The 18,382-nt window shown below is 40.3% G+C and overlaps 2 protein-coding genes and 5 non-coding genes across 7 annotated transcripts; 6 read left to right on the top strand and 1 right to left on the bottom strand.

Moving 5' to 3' along the window:
* Nucleotides 1-185: 185 nt before the first annotated feature.
* Nucleotides 186-8,028, top strand: med17 (mediator complex subunit 17). Its single transcript, XM_047594137.1, has 13 exons — nucleotides 186-323; nucleotides 818-1,072; nucleotides 1,463-1,623; nucleotides 1,749-1,968; nucleotides 2,052-2,188; nucleotides 2,584-2,665; nucleotides 2,763-2,915; nucleotides 3,672-3,802; nucleotides 4,322-4,506; nucleotides 4,840-4,977; nucleotides 5,053-5,170; nucleotides 5,365-5,524; nucleotides 7,677-8,028. The coding sequence occupies exons 2-13, from the start codon at nucleotides 838-840 to the stop codon at nucleotides 7,883-7,885; spliced, it is 1,929 nt and encodes a 642-aa protein (XP_047450093.1). The 5' UTR covers nucleotides 186-323; nucleotides 818-837; the 3' UTR covers nucleotides 7,886-8,028.
* Nucleotides 8,029-8,387: 359 nt separating this feature from the next.
* Nucleotides 8,388-11,736, bottom strand: LOC125013455 (V-set and transmembrane domain-containing protein 5). The gene is made up of 4 exons (XM_047594154.1): nucleotides 11,232-11,736; nucleotides 9,763-10,089; nucleotides 8,858-9,001; nucleotides 8,388-8,453 (listed from the first exon to the last, which is right to left on the bottom strand). Exons 1-4 carry the CDS (start codon nucleotides 11,305-11,307, stop codon nucleotides 8,407-8,409), a joined length of 594 nt encoding a protein of 197 aa, XP_047450110.1. The 5' UTR covers nucleotides 11,308-11,736; the 3' UTR covers nucleotides 8,388-8,406.
* A 1,861-nt stretch (nucleotides 11,737-13,597) lies between these two features.
* On the top strand, nucleotides 13,598-13,788 carry LOC125014211. Its single transcript, XR_007113467.1, has one exon. It is a non-coding gene; the product is annotated as a U2 spliceosomal RNA (small nuclear RNA).
* Nucleotides 13,789-14,684: 896 nt separating this feature from the next.
* On the top strand, nucleotides 14,685-14,849 carry LOC125014197. The gene has a single exon (XR_007113454.1). It is a non-coding gene; the product is annotated as a U1 spliceosomal RNA (small nuclear RNA).
* Nucleotides 14,850-15,769: 920 nt separating this feature from the next.
* On the top strand, nucleotides 15,770-15,960 carry LOC125014223. Its single transcript, XR_007113478.1, has one exon. It is a non-coding gene; the product is annotated as a U2 spliceosomal RNA (small nuclear RNA).
* Nucleotides 15,961-16,724: 764 nt separating this feature from the next.
* On the top strand, nucleotides 16,725-16,889 carry LOC125014193. The gene has a single exon (XR_007113450.1). It is a non-coding gene; the product is annotated as a U1 spliceosomal RNA (small nuclear RNA).
* A 951-nt stretch (nucleotides 16,890-17,840) lies between these two features.
* On the top strand, nucleotides 17,841-18,031 carry LOC125014203. The gene has a single exon (XR_007113460.1). It is a non-coding gene; the product is annotated as a U2 spliceosomal RNA (small nuclear RNA).
* The last annotated feature ends 351 nt before the right edge of the window (nucleotides 18,032-18,382 follow it).

Here is an 18,382-nt window from a genome sequence, read left to right as displayed (position 1 = left end):
TAGTTCCTACCAGCTGTACATTAGTTCCTACTTGCAAGTATTATTTTTAAATACGCGTACATGTTTAAAAACGGGTTCACACATTGAAAGTAAATCAGACAATTAATTTATCTAAGTAATTTATCTAACATTATCTAAAACAAAACTGTATTAAAGCAAGTAAATCGAAGCCTTTAACACTGCAACAAGCTTCAGGGTCCGTTAATCGCGCTAGGGGGCAGTAAAACTATTGCACCGGCAGCTGAGCAGACAGCGAAGAATGAGACAATATCACAAAACCAGTGAATAAACGTTTATTCTTGTGACACAAGTTAACACTAGAGGTAAGATTTACACAAATAAATATTACGGTTTCATTCAGTGTTTATCGAGGTCTGCAGTCTTAATTATTCCTGTGATGTTAGCAATGGGCTAACGCTAGCTAGCATTGCTAACGAAACAGCGATACACAATAAAAACAATGAAGTCTTTATTTATAATATTCATATATGGGGTTGCTTTTAACATTTTTAGTGTGTTGCTTACGAGTTAGTTCATTTAACATTTAACATAACATAACATTTAACATAAACCTGAACGTTCAAAAGGGGAAAATATTTGGGACTGAATGGTTGAATCGTCTTAATCCTCAAAGACATGAATGAAGATGACTAATTAAAGAGTTAATGACACTCAATTCTCTCCTTATCTTAAATATTCCACTGTAGTTCATACCGGCTATTAAATATATATAAATACATGAGTCCAGGTTAGTAGCAGAGCTTCCTGTTCCTCCTCTGTCTTTAATCATGAATGAATCTCTGCTTTTCCTCCTCAGATCAAACCAAACCTGTCATCATGTCCGGTGGTCCAGCTGTGAGGGTCAGCATTGAGTCGTCCTGCGAGAAGCAGGTACAGGAAGTGGCCCTGGATGGGACCGAGACATATGTCCCCCCTCTGTCCATGTCCCAGAACCTGGCCAAGTTGGCACAGAGGATCGACTTCAGCCAGGGATCCGACTCGGACGAAGACGGCGTCGAGGGTGAATCCAGGGACCGGGAGTGGGGCAAACAGGAACCCGAGGAGGACGAGGGTAAATTCTGCACCGATTTACACTTATTTACATACATATGATACATTTCTGTACTTGATTAGAACTTTGAGAAGTATATTTCAGATGAAGGTGACCAGAGAACTTGGGTTAATTATGTGGGGAACATCAGAGAAGATAATTGCAGAATTTATACCTAATTATATTAATCCTGTTCTTTATTGTTGCAATTTTTATCACAACAAAAGCAAGTTGCTTAACTTTGCCCAAATAAACAGTTTATTTCTTAACAAGACAAGATGTTAAGTTGGTATCAAAATAATAAAGAAAAAAAACAAGTGGCAGCTCTATTTTAAAACAATATATCTTTGTATAAGTGTTCTTCTGTTTTCCCGGTTGGGATAAAATCTAATCCATCGTTTCCTGACACAGGCACGGTGAAGTTTCAGCCGTCTCTTTGGCCCTGGGACTCGGTGCGTAACAACCTGCGCAGCGCTCTGACCGAGATGTGTGTCCTCCATGATGTGCTCAGCGTGGTGAAGGAGAAGAAGTACATGGCTTTAGATCCAGTGTCTCAGGAACCACCCGTCAAGGTAAACTGACAGAACACCGAGTTCTATACAAGTGTGTCTACAACACAGCGTTAGGTTTATATTTCTCAAAAGATACACGTGGACCTTCTCTGGCAAACCTCTACGTTTTGCTCGCTCTCCTCCAGACGCCACAGGTCTTCCAGCTGATCAGTAAAAAGAAATCGCTGGCCACAGCTGCACAGCTTCTCATGAAGGGAGCGGAGAAGCTCAGCAAGTCTGTTGCAGAGAACCAGGAGAACAGGAGGCAGCGCGACTTCAACTCTGAGCTCCTGCGGCTACGCTCGCAGTGGAAACTACGCAAAGTGGGCGACAAGATCCTGGGAGACCTTAGCTATCGGAGCGCAGGTAACACGGCCTCTTGTGTAACACACAATCTCTTGTTGTGTAGCCCCAAATTAACGTTGTTGGTTGATTATTTGTCCACGCAGGTTCCCTTTTTACTCACCATGGAACATTTGAGGTGATCAAAAACACTGACATTGATCTGGACAAAAAGATCCCGGAGGACTACTGCCCCCTTGACGTCCAGATCCCCAGTGACTTGGAGGGATCAGCTTATATCAAGGTTTGAGAGGAAGTGACAAAGTGTTTGTGAACAGGAGCATAAAACATCTTAGTAGTGGTTTAATTTTACCTCATTTTAAGACTTGTTTTTTGTTGCACTGCCTTATATTGCACAGATTATCACACTGTCTGTCCACATTTTTAGCATTTTTAATTTCTATCTCACACTGTATATACACAGTGTTGTTATATTTCTATTTTCCTCTGTATATTTTCCAGAGTGTTGTTTCTTTTTGTACATTCTCTAAAATTTGTTATCGTTTTTTTCTATGTATTCTTGTCTAATTCTGCACTTTTCGTATGTGTGGGATAAATGGGCAATGTCTTCTGTCTTAAAATGTCCAACACATGATGTGTGTGATGTGTTTTATGGACTCGGCTCATGTGTGTCTCCAGGTGTCCATCCAGAAACAAGCTCCAGACATCGGTGATCTGGGAACCGTCAACCTGTTCAGGAGAACCCTGAAGAACAAAGCTGGTACGGTTCAAAAGTACCAACATTTCTTTCACATGCCGCGTATTTATCCTCCACATTATGACGTCCACCTTTGATCTTTTCCTCGTTCTGCGTTCAGGTACGCAGCCGTGGCACGTGAAGTTGGAGGCGGCTCAGAACGTTCTGCTCTGTAAGGAGATCTTTGCTCAGTTGTCCAGGGAAGCAGTGCAGATCAAATCCCAGATCCCTCACATTGTCGTCAAGAATCAGATCATCTCACAGCCCTTCCCAGGTCAGAGTTAACGCTCACTCTCACGTGGGAAGATGTGACACAAATGGAGCCTTTGTTTGTTTGTTTTGGATGTAATCATTACAAGATTTATTGCATCTAAACATTAAAACTGAAACTTCATTTTTACTCTCTTCTCACTACAGACCTGTGCTTTTTCTCAATTAGTTCATTTATTCTTAATGTGTACAAATACTGCAAAATTCTTTTTTTATCCCCCTGAGACCCTGCGTCCACATATGGGGACATTTCAGCAGATTCATTCTACATCACAGGACAAAAAGTGGACAAATTTTAACACTTGAACCTTGTTTATTTATGCTTATCAACATTTGTAGTTTCACACTCAAATTGAACAAATTCTGTCAATATTAACGAGCTAATTAGCTTCGTTAGCTAAAGGACTCATTTGAGGACGTTGGGACTTCATTGTTTACAATTCTCAGGTATTAAAGTGATCAGTTTTCTATTTTGTTACACATTGGTGACTTTATTATAATATACCAGGAAATAATCCCCATGTTGTTTTGTTTTTTAAAAAAAGGGACTTCCTGTCCACAGATGACACTTAGTCTTTATACGTGTTTGTTCCTACTAATCCCACATAACTCGGAGAAATTAAAAAGGCACAGCTTTGGAATAAAAGGATTATTGAGGAGATATTTTTCCAGAGACACATTGTTCCTCCTGTTTAAATTCCTGTACTTCGTTTTCCTCTGTGCGCTTTGGTTTTCATTTCCTTTTCCATTTTCTCTGCAGGTCTGCAGCTGTCGATCTCGCTGTGTCATTCTACGGGAGAGAAGAAGAACAACCGGGCGTCTCCAGAGAAACCGAAAGCAGACGACCACCTTTACGTCCTTGAACACAATCTGCATCAGATGATGCGAGAGGTGAAGGATCAGTGAACGTCTCTGCTGCTGTTATCAATGATAATTTCCCCAGCGGAGCATGAATGAAGGGATATCTTATCTTATCTGACCTATGAGCTGCTCCGGCCCATAATTAGTGGATTACGTGTTTATATTGTTATCGGCTAAAGTGAAAATGATCACAGGAATTAAAGTGTGGAAACATCAAGTCTGTGGAAAAACAATCAAGGTCTTAGTTAAACAGTGCAAAGTCCTTTGTGTGCAATGATCTTTAGGATTTGCAATAAATTTAAGTTTTTATTAATTTCTAACAAACTATTTCCACCTTATCTCACCAGTGTCGGTCTTATAGAAACAGGTGGAGTATTTTCTCTCTGACAGCCTTCACATATCAAGCTATACAAGACAAAAACTGACCTAACAAAGTCTTCAATCACTTACTGATGTCACTTTCCAGAGATATCTCCTCATTAGAACCAAAAAAATGCACCGTGGATGTAGTTGTTGTGTTTTAAACGAACCATCTCGTCTGCTCTAAAGTTCCACAAGCAGCAGCTGAGCTCCGTGGTGATGCCTCATCCCGCCAGCGCCCCCTTCGGCCACAAACGCATGCGCCTGGCGGGGCCGATGGCCTACGACAAGGCGGAAATCTCCAGCCTGCAGCAGAGCGAGGGCCTCCTGGAGAAGATCATCAAACAGGCCAAACACATCTTCCTACGCAGCAGGTGACTCCGCTTTAACCCTCTCTGAGTGTGTCACCAGTTCCTTATCAGACATTAAAGCGTTGGGCCCGAGTATCACTACTGATTTTCTGCATATTTGTGGTATTTCTACAATATTTTCCATCACATCTTTCATCTGTATGTCATTTTGTGCAGCTCTTCTCTGTCGTCTTTTTAAATCCAATCAGATTTTGGACGGCGCTAATAGAGTTGGAGCTTCTCTCATGTTCTCGTTGACTGATTCTCTTTGCACGAAGCCAGTCTCACGAGTCCAAATGACGTATCTGTGATATGGAGTTTGATGTGAATAATCTGGTGTTTGTTCTGATCAACCAGGACGGCGCGGACCATCGACAGCCTGGCCAGTCGCATCGAAGACCCTCAGATCCAGGCGCACTGGTCCAACATCAACGACGTGTACGAGTCCAGCGTGAAGGTGCTCATCACGTCGCAGGGCTACGAGCAGATCTGCAAGTAAGAGAGCGGCTGTGAGGGGATTCCCGGCGTAAGGCGCTCGACTGACTCACTGTCGTCTCGCTGTGTTTTTAGATCCATCCAGCTGCAGCTGAACATCGGCGTCGAGCAGATCAGGGTGGTGCACAGAGACGGACGCGTCGTGACGCTGTCGCACCAGGAGCAGGAGCTGCAGGACTTTCTCCTCTCACAGGTTTTTATTTTATTTTATTAGCCTCTATTTAACTTTTTTAATCTGGTGAATGTATCGTGGAGAGAGGAGCTCGTACTGCAACAGGCGCCGCGTTCTGCTTTTTAGCATCTTTGACACGTAACTCAAACAAAGGAGGAGGAAAATGTTCGATGTTCCTGGTTATAACTGCAGAACTTTTGTCGTGTTTTGTGCAGATGTCGCAGCATCAGGTGCATGCGGTGCAGCAGCTCGCCAAAGTGATGGGCTGGCACGTCCTGAGCTTCAGTAACCACGTGGGCCTGGGCCCCGTGGAGAGCATCGGAAACGCCTCCGCCGTCACCGTCGCCTCCCCCAACGGAGAATACGCCATCTCAGGTCAGACTAGAGACCTCAGCTTTAAGTCCCCTGTGTGTCTTTTTAAATAATAATAATTATTTGCTTCTTTTGTGGCGTATTTAACCTGTAGGCGTCTGTTTAATTTACCACCCTCTTGGACAAACACGGTCGTTTCCAAAACCTGAAATAAAAACGATTTTTTCTGCATATATCTCTCAAACCACTTCAACACTTTACAAAACTAACTACTAAAAAAGTTCAATATTTTAAGGAATTTTAACCCTTTAAATGCCAGTTTGATTACTTGAAGTCACTGTTGCTTTTAGGGAAAAAAAACATGAAAAATTAGCTACTTTCCATAAAACGTATGTTAGGTGGATTATTTAAAGATTATTTAAAATGTTGACTTCATTGCATTATTAGTGTTTGTGTAGCATCAGATTTAAAATTCGTTGACTTCCATTATAACTACATTTTTTAATCTCTCAGCCATGACACAATAAAATAATTCATTCTGAAATATTAGGGTTTAATATGTGAGAAAAATGGACAAATTTATCAGTTTTTGTGTTGAACACTAAAATCAGCCATTTTCCCTGTTACAGGGCTAATGTATGAAATGTTTGTTATTCAGAAAAATAAATAAACCACTCAACATTAGTTTTATGGGAAATAGCCTCTTTGTGCTTTTTTTTTAAATTTATTTATTTTTGTAAAAGACTATTTTTGGTAGTTTTGTAAAGATTTATTAATCCTTTTAGTTTTTATAGCCGTTTTTTAAACATGAAACATAGAATTTTTTTATTTAATTTTTTTTTATTTCAAAATTTGTGTAGAGACTTTGTTACAAAAAATGCAAATCCTGCCAAGATGAAGAGAAAAATGTTGCTGAAATGGAGAAAAATGTCGTGCGGTCGCCTGAGGGTTAAATTAAAGCTGCAGCGTGAGCAGCTCATTAGCAGAGCAGCGCTAACGCTTCACATCTCAGGAGGCGTTGGCACTGAGCTGTGAGTCTTGTGTGTTTTGGCAGCGTTCAAAAGACAAACAGACAATCGCTATAGTTACAAGGCCGGTAAATCGCACTATAATAAATAGAGAGTAATACCGAGTTATGGCTGTAAAGTTGTGTATGTTTAATGCTGCACCTTTGTCTCTGCCCTTTGTTTCCCGTCAAAGAAACTCTCATCAAAGATACATCACAGATTTCTCTGCTTGAAAGAAATAATCTGTTATTTTTAGTGTCAAACGAGCTGCTTCTTAAACAGGTCAAGAAAGAGAAAAAGTAGCAAATCGCTCCTGATCAAAAGCCTCATTCAGACCGTCCATGTTTGGGTTTTTAGTAGAAATTATCTCCTGCTGAATAAATGACGTCTGTTCATTAGTAATGAGCCTTTTAAAAAGATTCTCTGAGCCGGTTAATTATTGATGTGATCATGTTGAAATTACGCCCCAAAGTTATCGCCCGTGTCTTTATTTCCATTTATTACACTGAATCAAACTGATCCCTGTTAAAATAACATGGTTTATGGACGTGTCCAGGGGTCGGTGACCGGAGCTTATCGCAGGTAATAAAACAACTAACTTCATCGCACGAGTAAACAAATATGAATCCAAACAGAGAAACAGACTCCACCTGTAAGAAAGACGAAACCGTCTTTTAAAACGTTTTATTCCTTCTGACGTTCGTCTCTTAAATTCTTGTTTGTTTTAATATGTCACTGGTTAAATTTATCTATTTATTGACCATTGATTCTACTTTTATCTGTTTTTATTGTGCGTACGTGTGTATAATAGAATGCGGAAAAAAAAAAGGGATTAATAAAGTTTTCTGAATCATGACGAAAACACAACGATCAGCTGGTTCTGGTTCTGGTTCTGGTCCAGCGGTCGGTAGAGATTCATCAGAGACAGCGTGTGATACAATATTCTACATCATTTATTTACATATTGTAAATAAATAACCATTTTTATTTATTTATTTATGTATTTATTTATAGGGAAACGTGTGGTGACTCATTTATTTTAACGGCGCAGGAACTTGAGATTTTATTGGGTTTGAGATGAGTTGAAAGAAGCCGAACGAAACTCAAAATATTTCCCAACATGCACCATTTCACGGATACTGAATCTCCTTGTATTCCCGTTAAAGCATCGAGGTTTCTGATTCGCCGCCTGTCTCATTTCTCTTCAGTGCGTAACGGCCCAGAAAGCGGCTGCAAGGTTGTGGTCCAGTTCCCTCGCAGTCAAACCAAAGAGCTGCCGAAGAGCGACGTGATCCAGGACGGAAAGTGGAGCCACCTCCGGGGGCCCTACAAGGAGGTGCAGTGGAGCAAGATGGAGGGACGCAACTTCGTTTACAAGATGGAGCTCCTCATGGCCGCGCTGACTCCGTGTCCTTAAATCCGCCATCAAGTCTTTTTTACACCCGTGGATCTGCTGCCTGCTCTGTTTATGTGTTCACCTCAAATAGTTTGATGCAAGATTAAAACAAGTGCAGTTTGTTCTTCGTTCTTCAGAATAAAGGTTTGTTTTTTTTTCTGAGACTCGTTTTACGCCATATTTTTTGTTTCCTGGATGATTTGAGAAGCGGCAACAGCAACATTTATTGAGGATTCAACAGCAGTGATGCTGCATTATAATGTAAAACAATTTAAATAAAAGAACGTGACACCACTCGTGTTCTTAGGTAATAAATACAGTCTGTATTGCTTTTGAGGGACGTTGGTTATATATTTACATTCATTCATTCATTCAGTGTCGTCTGCAGTGTTGAGCTTCAAATGTTCCGTAGAAAATGTAAACAAGGTTGAGGTTTTCACTGCTGACGTCCTGTCGTCTTCGCCGTGAGGAACCTGAATTTAAAAACTTATTTTTTTATGTACACAGCATCTAGATTTTTTTAAAAAATCCGTCTCTTGTTTTCACGGCGCCGTCCCGTCCAGATGTTGCAGCTCTGTCGCGTCGTTTTCTGCACAAAGAGAAGATTAAACGTTGTCAGTGCGAGATCTAAAAAAGAAACACGCTGGTGTCAGAAAGCTGTAATGGAACCTCACGGACCTTTGTACCCAAACACACCCTCACTCACTGTGGACACAAAAGACACAACTTCAACCCACATTCACGCCCATTAAAACCAGGCTGATGTCATTCACACAATTGGGGAAAGAAAAGTGTTTGAGTAAAGTCAGACCTGCAGGGCAAACCAGTCGTTCACGTGAGCTTGTTTATTAAAAAAGAGAAAAGGCTTGTTTTTATTTAGCCTGCAGACGCGCGTCTTCCTGATAACTCAGAAGACTTTTACCACGTGCTGAGATTAATCTTCAGTCCCCAGAGCAAAGTTCATCGCTGATGTTACTGTTCATGCTGCTTTACCTGGCATCTGTTTCCTTTGTCTCCAAGCCAAAAACTTCCTGTAGCCCTTGTCCAGCAGCCACATGGACAACATGAGGAGTCCGACCAGGAAGGCGAGCGCCAGGGCAGTGACCACCAGGTACTGGAGGTCCTCATACAGCACCTCTGCACAGACACACAAACCAGATGCACTTCAAAATGTGCACAGCATGCAAAAAAAAAGTGATGCAAACATGGATGTACATAATTACAAATAATTGCTAATATTTAAAACCTTGTATTTCCATATTAATGAGAAGTTCTTGTATAAAAAGTATAATTCTCATGTTGTTTACTGATGAACATTTGCAGGAAGTAGCTGATCGTGCTCCTGCAGAAGTTTATGCAACACGAAAAACAGAGCGAATGTTCATTAACTGATTTTAAATGAATCCCTCAAAAATAACCATCTTCCTATAAAAAGACGTGAATCATTTCCATTTAAATAAATAAATAAACTTTACTTTCTGGACTTTTGTGTATCCTGAATGTCCCTCATTGATTTCTGGTTTCACTTTAACTTCACATCCTGTTAATAGTTTACACACACACACTTTAAATAAGCCGGTGAGATACGATGTCACATTTATTTACATGTTGGTCCAGTAGATTAAACAGTAACACATGACCACTGGAACCACAATGACACACAGTGAAGTCTACAATTTCATCCTTCATTTAGGGCCACACAGTGTAAAACCTTCTCGTTCTAACTCATAAATTCCACATGGACGTCGTCTCTTCTCACATCCTTTGTTGTGTCATGTGTGTATTTCAGCAGAAATAGTTAGTAAAGTATTAAAAGTAGTTAGTGTCCTATCAGTGTTTATGTTGCACAGTGGGAAAATAAATACTGTCCTTGTAATAACCCACCGGGCTCCACTCACCGTTCACTTTCAGGACGAAGCCGAAGTCTTTGCTGTTTCCCGTCTCCTCTGTGACCGTGACCACGTAGAAGCCGGCGTCCTGCAGCCTGAGGTCCGACAGGCCCATGGAGCCGTTGCCGTGGGCCTGAACTCTGCTGCTGTAATCCGCCGTGATGTTGGTGTAAACCCCCGGCTTCCAGCTGCCGATGCTGCGGCTCACCAGCCCCGACATGAAGGTCCATTGTATGGTGGGGGTCCCGCTGCAGGTTATGTCCACTGAGAAGTCCACGTCCTCCTGCACGGACCTGGTCAGGCTCCTCTGGGGAGAGCGGATGGAAATGGCGCCGGCTTAGAAAGCGAAAGAGAAGAAGAGATACGTTCACATTTCATTCTGTTAATATTAAAATAGATGGAATTCCTGAGGTTACACGTCTTAGTTTCTGTATTCGTCCTGATAAAGTATTCTTTAAACATTCCTAAATGAGGACCAGTGCAAACAGGTGGTGCATTCTTCTGCGGTGTGTCAGTAATTATTATTTTTCTTCGGCGGTGCATGGAGACAGATATGTTTTGTTTTACCGGTCGCTCAAAACTGCAAAAGCTCTTCTTCTGGAGGAATGAGACTCGTCGAACTAGCTGAGAAGTTTCATCGTGAATGCAGGCAGGAGAGTTAATGCCATGCCTGCTGCAGCACCCCCCTCATTCAATATTTTCACATGCGAGAGTCAGCGGGAGATCAGGTTCTTCTTGTATTTAAATCACAGGTGAAACATTTCAAATGAGAACATGAGTAGTGAAGAATGAAGATGCCTTTGTGTTCACGTTAAATAGTGAATAAGCAGTAATTGTCCGTGCGTCTCGTTAAATAAATGATTAAATAAATGCTTTTTCTCAATTACACCTCTACTGTTTCTTTATTTATTACTTTATTTTATCAAAGTAGAGTTGGACGGTAACGTCCTCCTTCCTATTTCTAACTTTCTCCAGTGTAATGAAGCGTGAATGTGCCTCGGGGTTAATCTGGTGGTTACGCGGTTTTATACACAGTCATGTGCACAATACGTGACTGTGTTGAGGAGCAGCTTCGTCAGGCAAGTTAAAACAAAGAACCCGAGAAAAAAAAACCTTGAGAGTTTTGTTTCCCAGTCAGTTTGCAGCCGTGCCTGGTTCTCGGTTTGAGTTTCTGCTGAAAGGGCCGGACCCTCATCCTATGTGTTTAGCCCTAAACAAACACACGGCTGGAATGACGTACGAACATGCCTTCGGACACCACTTCACGGCGGACATTTTAACTCTTCACAGCGCGGATAGTGCAGGTGTATTAAATGATGGCTGTGGCAAATTAACCGCCACACACCAAAGCCAGACCTGCATGAATGCAGCCGTCGTCATGAATAACACCGGTTATTTCCCTGATGTGGACATAAGACAAGATAAGTAAAAAAAAAAAAAGGAGAAAAGAAAGAGAAAGTTAGACTTTAAACGCTTACCTAGGTGGCACATATATAATGCGATGCTGAGAAACACAGCCACATCTTGTACATCCCAGAGCCTGAAATGCCACATTAGAATCCAACATCCATTTGTCGAAACTGCAGTAAAAGAATCTCCTCCAGCTTATTTCACATTCTGAAACACTCTCCTTTTGTGTTTGCTCTTCTCCGCTGCAGCTTTTCCTGGTTCCCAACGTTTCCTCTTCCTCTGTCCCGTTGCCTCTTTGTGTGTGAGGATTTTTTTTTTTTGTGTGTGTGTTTGTGTGTGTGTGTGAATCCGTTTCCCTCCTCTCTCAAGACTGTGCTGGATTGCTCTTCCTACTCCTCATACCTGCGCAAGTCAGTGCCAGCCAGCCCACACCTATCAGACAGGTTGAGCCAGAGATTACAGAGCAAACATACACTCCAAGTCTGTTTGATCATAAACACACACACACACACACACAAAACACACCTGAGGGCTAAACAGTGAGGCAAAAACGTGGCGTTTCCTTCTCAATTTACCGCTCTACAGACACCCACCTGTGCATACGCAGACTCACCAGCACCAAATGAAACTAGGACGTGTTTAGTCAGTCGATATTCATGCAGTAACACACCTGTTAAAAACGTGTCAAACAGGAAGTGTGTTTTCATATGTGTGGATCAAGAAACACAAACACACAAGCTGCCCCTTTCTAATTATTCCTTGCTAGTTTCTGTTTTATTTTTCTGTTTTTCTATAATGTAACTAAGATGCATCTTAAGACTCTTTTTACACTCTATGGTATAATCATGTACGTATTTGATAATTACAATAACTAAATAAAAAAAAAATATGATTGTTTCTTTATTGATGTGATTTGAACTGTGTTATTTACCTGATTGAATACATTTGTTGTTATTTTGTAACAGTGAAAATGCGTCAATAAAGATTTGTTCAAAAAATGTGATAATTTTTTCTTTTTAAAAGAAATTTAAACCAATTATGCTAGATTTGTATTGAAATCTCGAAATTTAAGTAATGATTTGTAATAATAATAATAATTATATATATATGTGTGTGTTTTATTTTAATTTTATTTTTTAATTTAACCGTTAAACTTAGTTGGCTACTCGACAGGTTCAAGATCAATCTGCGCATGATCACATGCGCGTTCCGTAACGGTCATCCATGGAACGCTCAGCGAGCTTCTAGCGGTTAGCAGCTAGCAGCTAGCTAGTTATAATTTGTTGGAGAGTGAAAAACCTACCGTAAGTTGTTTTTTATTGGCTAATGTATGTTGTAGTTAAATTGGTGTCATGTATCGATGGTTCCAGTAACAGTTGCGGGAATTCTGCAATTTCTTGTTGTCTATTTTGAGTTTTTGAAGCTGCGGGCGCGTCGTGGCTAAGCTAACTTTAACGAGTTACCAAATTGGTTCCTCGGGTCGTAACCCTGTAACTTACCTGATGTACTCAAAGGTAAATGTAATAATGTATGTCCGTTCAACATACAAGAAAGTGGAAGTTTAAAGAACTTGGATGTGAACAAAATAATATTAATTTTAGTGACCGTGTTGAGCGCTAGCTGCTCTGTTTTCGGCTCATTTCTATTGGTCGCCATGTTGAGGTGGTTGGACTCAAAGCAGCCATTACGTGTTTGAAGATAACCACACCAAAACTAAAGCCAAGACGGTGTAATTAAGTCACTTAAGGCACTATTTACTTATTTATTTACTGTTTTAAGTGCGACTTCCCCCCCTCATCGTAACAAATACATTCAATTCCGTGCTACGTACTCATGCTATAGTTGTTAATTATCTTCACACTGCTATATTTTCTGCTTTTTATTGCTCCCGAGTTAAAAAGCGACCAAACTCTTTTTCGGCGTTTTTTTTAATTCTTCTTCTTATACTTAGTGGGTGGTTGAGAGCATCAGTTGTTGTATTATGTAGTTAGCTCGTGTGTCCGCCAGAGACTGCTATAGGAGCTTTATTTGTTGTGGCGGAAGATCCGCTAAAGTGTTGGTTTCCTGCTAAATGTTTATTCCACACCGTCACACTTAAGTGAAAAACTGTTTACCCGCACAAATGAATGCGACATACTGCATTTATTCAGCGTGCATGTAAAGGAAATGTAGTTTACTTGTGTGCGTACCTTTCTGCTTCCTATTGGACTATCGCGTACCACGTGATGCGGAAGGCACAAGAATACAAACGTGGTGAGACTAGTTTAGTTAATTTAGCGCAGCAACACGGCACTAGAGGTGCATGTTTGTAATTATACGTCGTTATTAGATGAGCCCCTTCCCTTCCAAAGAAGAATTGGTATTCAGCTTCTAAAACCATGAGTGAGACTGATGGTGCCAGGAATGGCCACATTTCCTCCAACCCATTGTGGGCATCGCTTCTCGGCCTTTTGGCTAAGATCAAGTGTAGTATCTGTTCTTATCAGTTTAATATCTGATACGTCCCCTACCCGGGGACCATATATTAAATTGATTTTTGGAACAGGGAGATGGAATAGGGGCTTGCTCCGTCCACTCCACGCATCGACCTGGTATTGCAGTACCTCCAGGAACGGTGCACCCCCCTCTACATGTGGAAAACAAAATACAACATTTATTAGATCAATGTAGATAGCGATAGACATTAGCTACTTTTCAACGGCTTCCAAAAATGATGATCATGACACTTGAATTATGTCCTATACAACATTGAAATACAGAAAACTTCGATTGTCCAAGAAGGATAATGGAAGACAATAAGCAGCAAGTACAACACACTTTTAAACATTAAATATAGATCAATGGAAATATGTATGTAGGGAGGAACATAACTGTATGAGTAACACTTACAGGAATAATATATTTATATATATCGGGTGTAGTATGGGTAATAAATATGTTGACGAAGGAAAGGAAAACAGGCAATAGCTGACTTAGTAATTATTTACAGGCACAAGCATGAAATAAGATCTTGTTGTTTAAGACCGTGTAGTTCGCTCTCTAGAGCACTAGGTGGCAGCAGCAGGTCTGTTAGTGGCCCAACACCAGAAGAAGAAGAACCAGGAAGTGAGGGGGGGAAAAAACGATTAGTGGCATTTATTATATTTCTCTGAATATCTGATGGTCAAACATTGTGGCTGCAGTTTGATTTAGCTCTGGTTCTCTTCAACATGTGGTTTGGCTGTTAGTAGTTATAGTTATTAGTAAGAGGGGAAACTAGTTTAAAAACAGGAGACTGGGGGGGCTTCTGATATGCTAATACAGCATTGCATGATGGGAGAAAGAGGAAAAAACGATGTATATTTGAAATAAAACGTTAATAATCTTAGTCAGATTCTCTCCTAAATCGTCTCTTGTGTATTGTAAACATGCAGAGTGACAGCATCTGTAGGACCTGGTTGTGTTGAGGTGTAGATTGTCAGCACCATCAGTCAACACGGTGTGTCTGTGAATGACCCCCCAGTCTGTGACTTGTACAACTCATACTTACCTGGCAGGGGAGATACCGTGATCAAGAAGGCGGTTCATCCAGGGCGAGGCTCAGCCATTGCACTCCGGGCTGTGCTGACCCCTGCGAATTCCCCAAATGTGGGAATCTCGACTGCATAATTTCTGGTAGTGGGGGACTGCGTTCGCGCTCTCCCCTGATCATATGTTAAAAGAAAATAAACTGGGGAATTTAAGGTTTGGAATTTAGTGATAAAAGTTTATACTGTTATATTTGGTGTTAATCCCATACCACATAAATACAGAGCCACTATTGCTGATATTGATACGTTTCACCAATTAAGGCGGGTGCATCATTATTCACAGAATGTGGTTTTCAAGTAAATAAAAAAAATACTTAATTATCACAATAAAGGTTTTGGTCCACAAACAAAACAAAATTGTCACTTCAGAACAAATGCAAATAATTTTTCGAGGGACGTAAACCTCTCCCTTCAGTAGACTTATTTGTTTTTGAATAGAGTGTAAAAAATTATCACTTAGGTCATACAAGAGAGAAACTGAAACAAGCTTGGATTTCATTTTGTTGAACATTATTATCCATATTTGGATCAATCCGCCCACCACTACTAAAAAAGAGTTGGGGAGCAGCCACTTAGTTCAATCATCAGTTAAATGCTTTTTCCCTAATACACCCCCTGGTGTGGAAAATTGGCCTGACGACCTGTAGCTACCTGTACATAAAAAATGTACTATTGTTAAAATTTACAGCTTTGTTTTAGATTCGCTTTAAGCCTGATTCTAGTGATATAAGGTGTTTTTGGAAAATTATGGCCCACATTCGCTCCTAGCAGCAAATATTATTAGTTCTTATGTTCTTGAATCTTATTGGTCGGGAATTTGACACATGACCCAAAAGCATAACTTGAAAACATATTAAACAACCATGTGTTGTTAATATGAGACATGTTGTGGGTTCTGTATCGTGGGGTTGTTCATCTACTGAGTGTTTAGTGTTGATCTCACTGAGAGGTGGCGTCACTGAAGATAAATATATTTACACCAGGAGTGAGACTGATGGTGCAAGGAATGGCCACATTTCCTCCAACCCATTGTGGGTATCGCTTCTCGGCCTTTTGGCTAAGATCAAGTGTAGTATCTGTTCTTATCAGTTTAATATCTGATATGTCCCCTACCCGGGGACCATATATTAAATTGATTTTTAGAACAGGGAGATGGAATAGGGGCTTGCTCCGTCCACTCCACGCCTCGACCTGGTATTGCAGTACCTCCAGGAACGGTGCACCCTCCTCTACATGTGTGAAAAAGAAAAACAATAGTATTGATTTTCTTTTAGTCTATATTATTGAACTGCCCAAATACGATCATGCTTCTGTACAACATTGAGACTCAGAAATCTTCAATGTCTGGCACTATAATGGAAGACAATAAGCAGCAAGTACAACACACTTTAGGACAAAAAACCTGAAATAAATATTGAACAGTGCAAAGAATGTATGGAAGGAGGAACATGACAGTATGAGTAAGACTTACAGGAATTATATATTTATATTGCAGATGTAGTATGAGTAATAAATATATGGAAAATAGGCAATGAAATAACTGACTTAACAGTTATGTACAGACACAAAGGAAGTGAGGCGGGAAAAAATGAACCTAATAGTGTCATTTAATATATTTCTCTGAATATCTGATGGTCAAACATTGTGGCTGCAGTTTGATTTAGCTCTGGTTCTCTTCAACATGTGGTTTGGCTGTTAGTAGTTATAGTTATTAGTAAGAGGGGAAACTACTTTAAAAACAGGAGACTGGGTGTAGCTTTCGATAATACAGCAGCATTGCATGGTGGGAGAAAGAGGAAAAATCGACATCTATTTGAAATAAAATGTTAATAATCTTAGTCAGATTCTCTCCTAAATCGTCTCTTGTGTATTGTAAACATGCAGAGTGACAGCATCTGTAGGACCTGGTTGTGTTGAGGTGTAGATTGTCAGCACCATCAGTCAACACGGTGTGTCTGTGAATGACCCCCCAGTCTGTGACTTGTACAACTCATACTTACCTGGCAGGGGAGATACCGTGATCAAGAAGGCGGTTCACCCAGGGCGAGGCTCAGCCATTGCACTCCGGGCTGTGCTGACCCCTGCGAATTCCCCAAATGTGGGAATCTCGACTGCATAATTTCTGGTAGTGGGGGACTGCGTTCGCGCTCTCCCCTGACAAAATGTGAAATAAAATCAATTGATTTTAAAATTTAGATTTTTTTTCTTAAGTAAGAGCTGTATAGTGTTTGATTTGGTATCAATCCCATACCACAATAATACAGATATCAATATGTTTTAATAATTAAGGCGGGTGCATCATCATTCAGGCTTTTATGGTTTCATTTGTATCAATAATCAGTTAAAATCCAATACAGAATGTGGTTTACAAGTAAATAAAAAATACTAAATGTTCACAATAAAGGTTTTGGTCCACAAACAAAACAAAATTGTCACTTCAGAACAAATGCAAACAATTTTTCGAGGGACGTAAACCTCTCCCTTCAGTAGACTTATTTGTTTTTGAATAAATTCTAAAAATTATCACTTATGTCATACAAGAGAGAAACTGAAACAAGCTTGGAATTCAATTCGTTGAACATTATTATCCATATTTGGATCAATCTGCCCACCACTACTAAAAAAGAGTTGGGGAGCAGTCACTTAGTTCAATCATTAGTTAAATGCCTTTTCCCCCATACACCCCCAGGTGTGGAAAATTGGCCTGACGACCTGTAGCTACCTGTACATAAAAAATGTACTATTGTTAAAATTTACAGCTTTGTTTTAGATTCGCTTTAAGTCTAATTCTAGTGATATAAGGTGTTTTTGGAAAATTATGGCCCACATTCGCTCCTAGCAGCAAATATTATTAGTTCTTATGTTCTTGAATCTTATTGGTCGGGAGTTTGACACATGACCCAAAAGCATAACTTGAAAACACATTAAACAACCATGTGTTGTTAATATGAGACATGTTGTGGGTTCTGTATCGTGGGGTTGTTCATCTACTGAGTGTTTAGTGTTGATCTCACTGAGAGGTGGCGTCACTGAAGATAAATATATTTACACCAGGAGTGAGACTGATGGTGCAAGGAATGGCCACATTTCCTCCAACCCATTGTGGGTATCGCTTCTCGGCCTTTTGGCTAAGATCAAGTGTAGTATCTGTTCTTATCAGTTTAATATCTGATATGTCCCCTACCCGGGGACCATATATTAAATTGATTTTTGGAACAGGGAGATGGAATAGGGGCTTGCTCCGTCCACTCCACGCATCGACCTGGTATTGCAGTACCTCCAGGAACGGTGCACCCCCCTCTACATGTGGAAAACAAAATACTATACATAGTAAGGGATGTGTGTCAGCATGTACTGTATTTTGCATTGCTCCAGAAGTTAGTATGCTTAGTTTGATGAGTCTTGTGTTCTCAGAAAACACAGTGAGCAGCAAGTACAACACACTTTTAGGTCAAAAACATTAAATATAGAACAATGGAAGTATGTAGGGAGGAACATGACTGTATGAGTAAGACTTACAGGAATTATATATTTATATTGCAGATGTAGTATGAGTAATAAATATATTGAAAAGGGAAAATAGGCAAGGAAACAACTTAACAGTTATGTACAGACACAAAGGTTAAATAAGATCCTGTTGTTCCAGCCAG

The sequence above is a fragment of the Mugil cephalus genome, chromosome 9 (assembly GCF_022458985.1).
Source record: "Mugil cephalus isolate CIBA_MC_2020 chromosome 9, CIBA_Mcephalus_1.1, whole genome shotgun sequence".
Lineage (NCBI taxonomy): Eukaryota > Metazoa > Chordata > Actinopteri > Mugiliformes > Mugilidae > Mugil > Mugil cephalus.
Note: the sequence above shows the minus strand (reverse complement) of the source record. Positions and strands in the feature narration are given on the sequence as shown.

Coding starts and splice junctions, on each gene's coding strand:
- med17 (XM_047594137.1), top strand. CDS start 838: ATGTCCGGTGGTCCAGCTGTGAGGGTCAGCATTGAGTCGTCCTGCGAG. Junction 1,624..1,748: donor CTCAGGAACCACCCGTCAAG/GTAAACTGACAG, acceptor GCTCTCCTCCAG/ACGCCACAGGTCTTCCAGCT. Junction 2,189..2,583: donor AGGGATCAGCTTATATCAAG/GTTTGAGAGGAA, acceptor GTGTGTCTCCAG/GTGTCCATCCAGAAACAAGC.
- LOC125013455 (XM_047594154.1), bottom strand. CDS start 11,307: ATGTGGCATTTCAGGCTCTGGGATGTACAAGATGTGGCTGTGTTTCTC. Junction 9,002..9,762: donor CTTCGTCCTGAAAGTGAACG/GTGAGTGGAGCC, acceptor GTGTCTGTGCAG/AGGTGCTGTATGAGGACCTC. Junction 8,454..8,857: donor ACAAAGGAAACAGATGCCAG/GTAAAGCAGCAT, acceptor CTCTTTGTGCAG/AAAACGACGCGACAGAGCTG.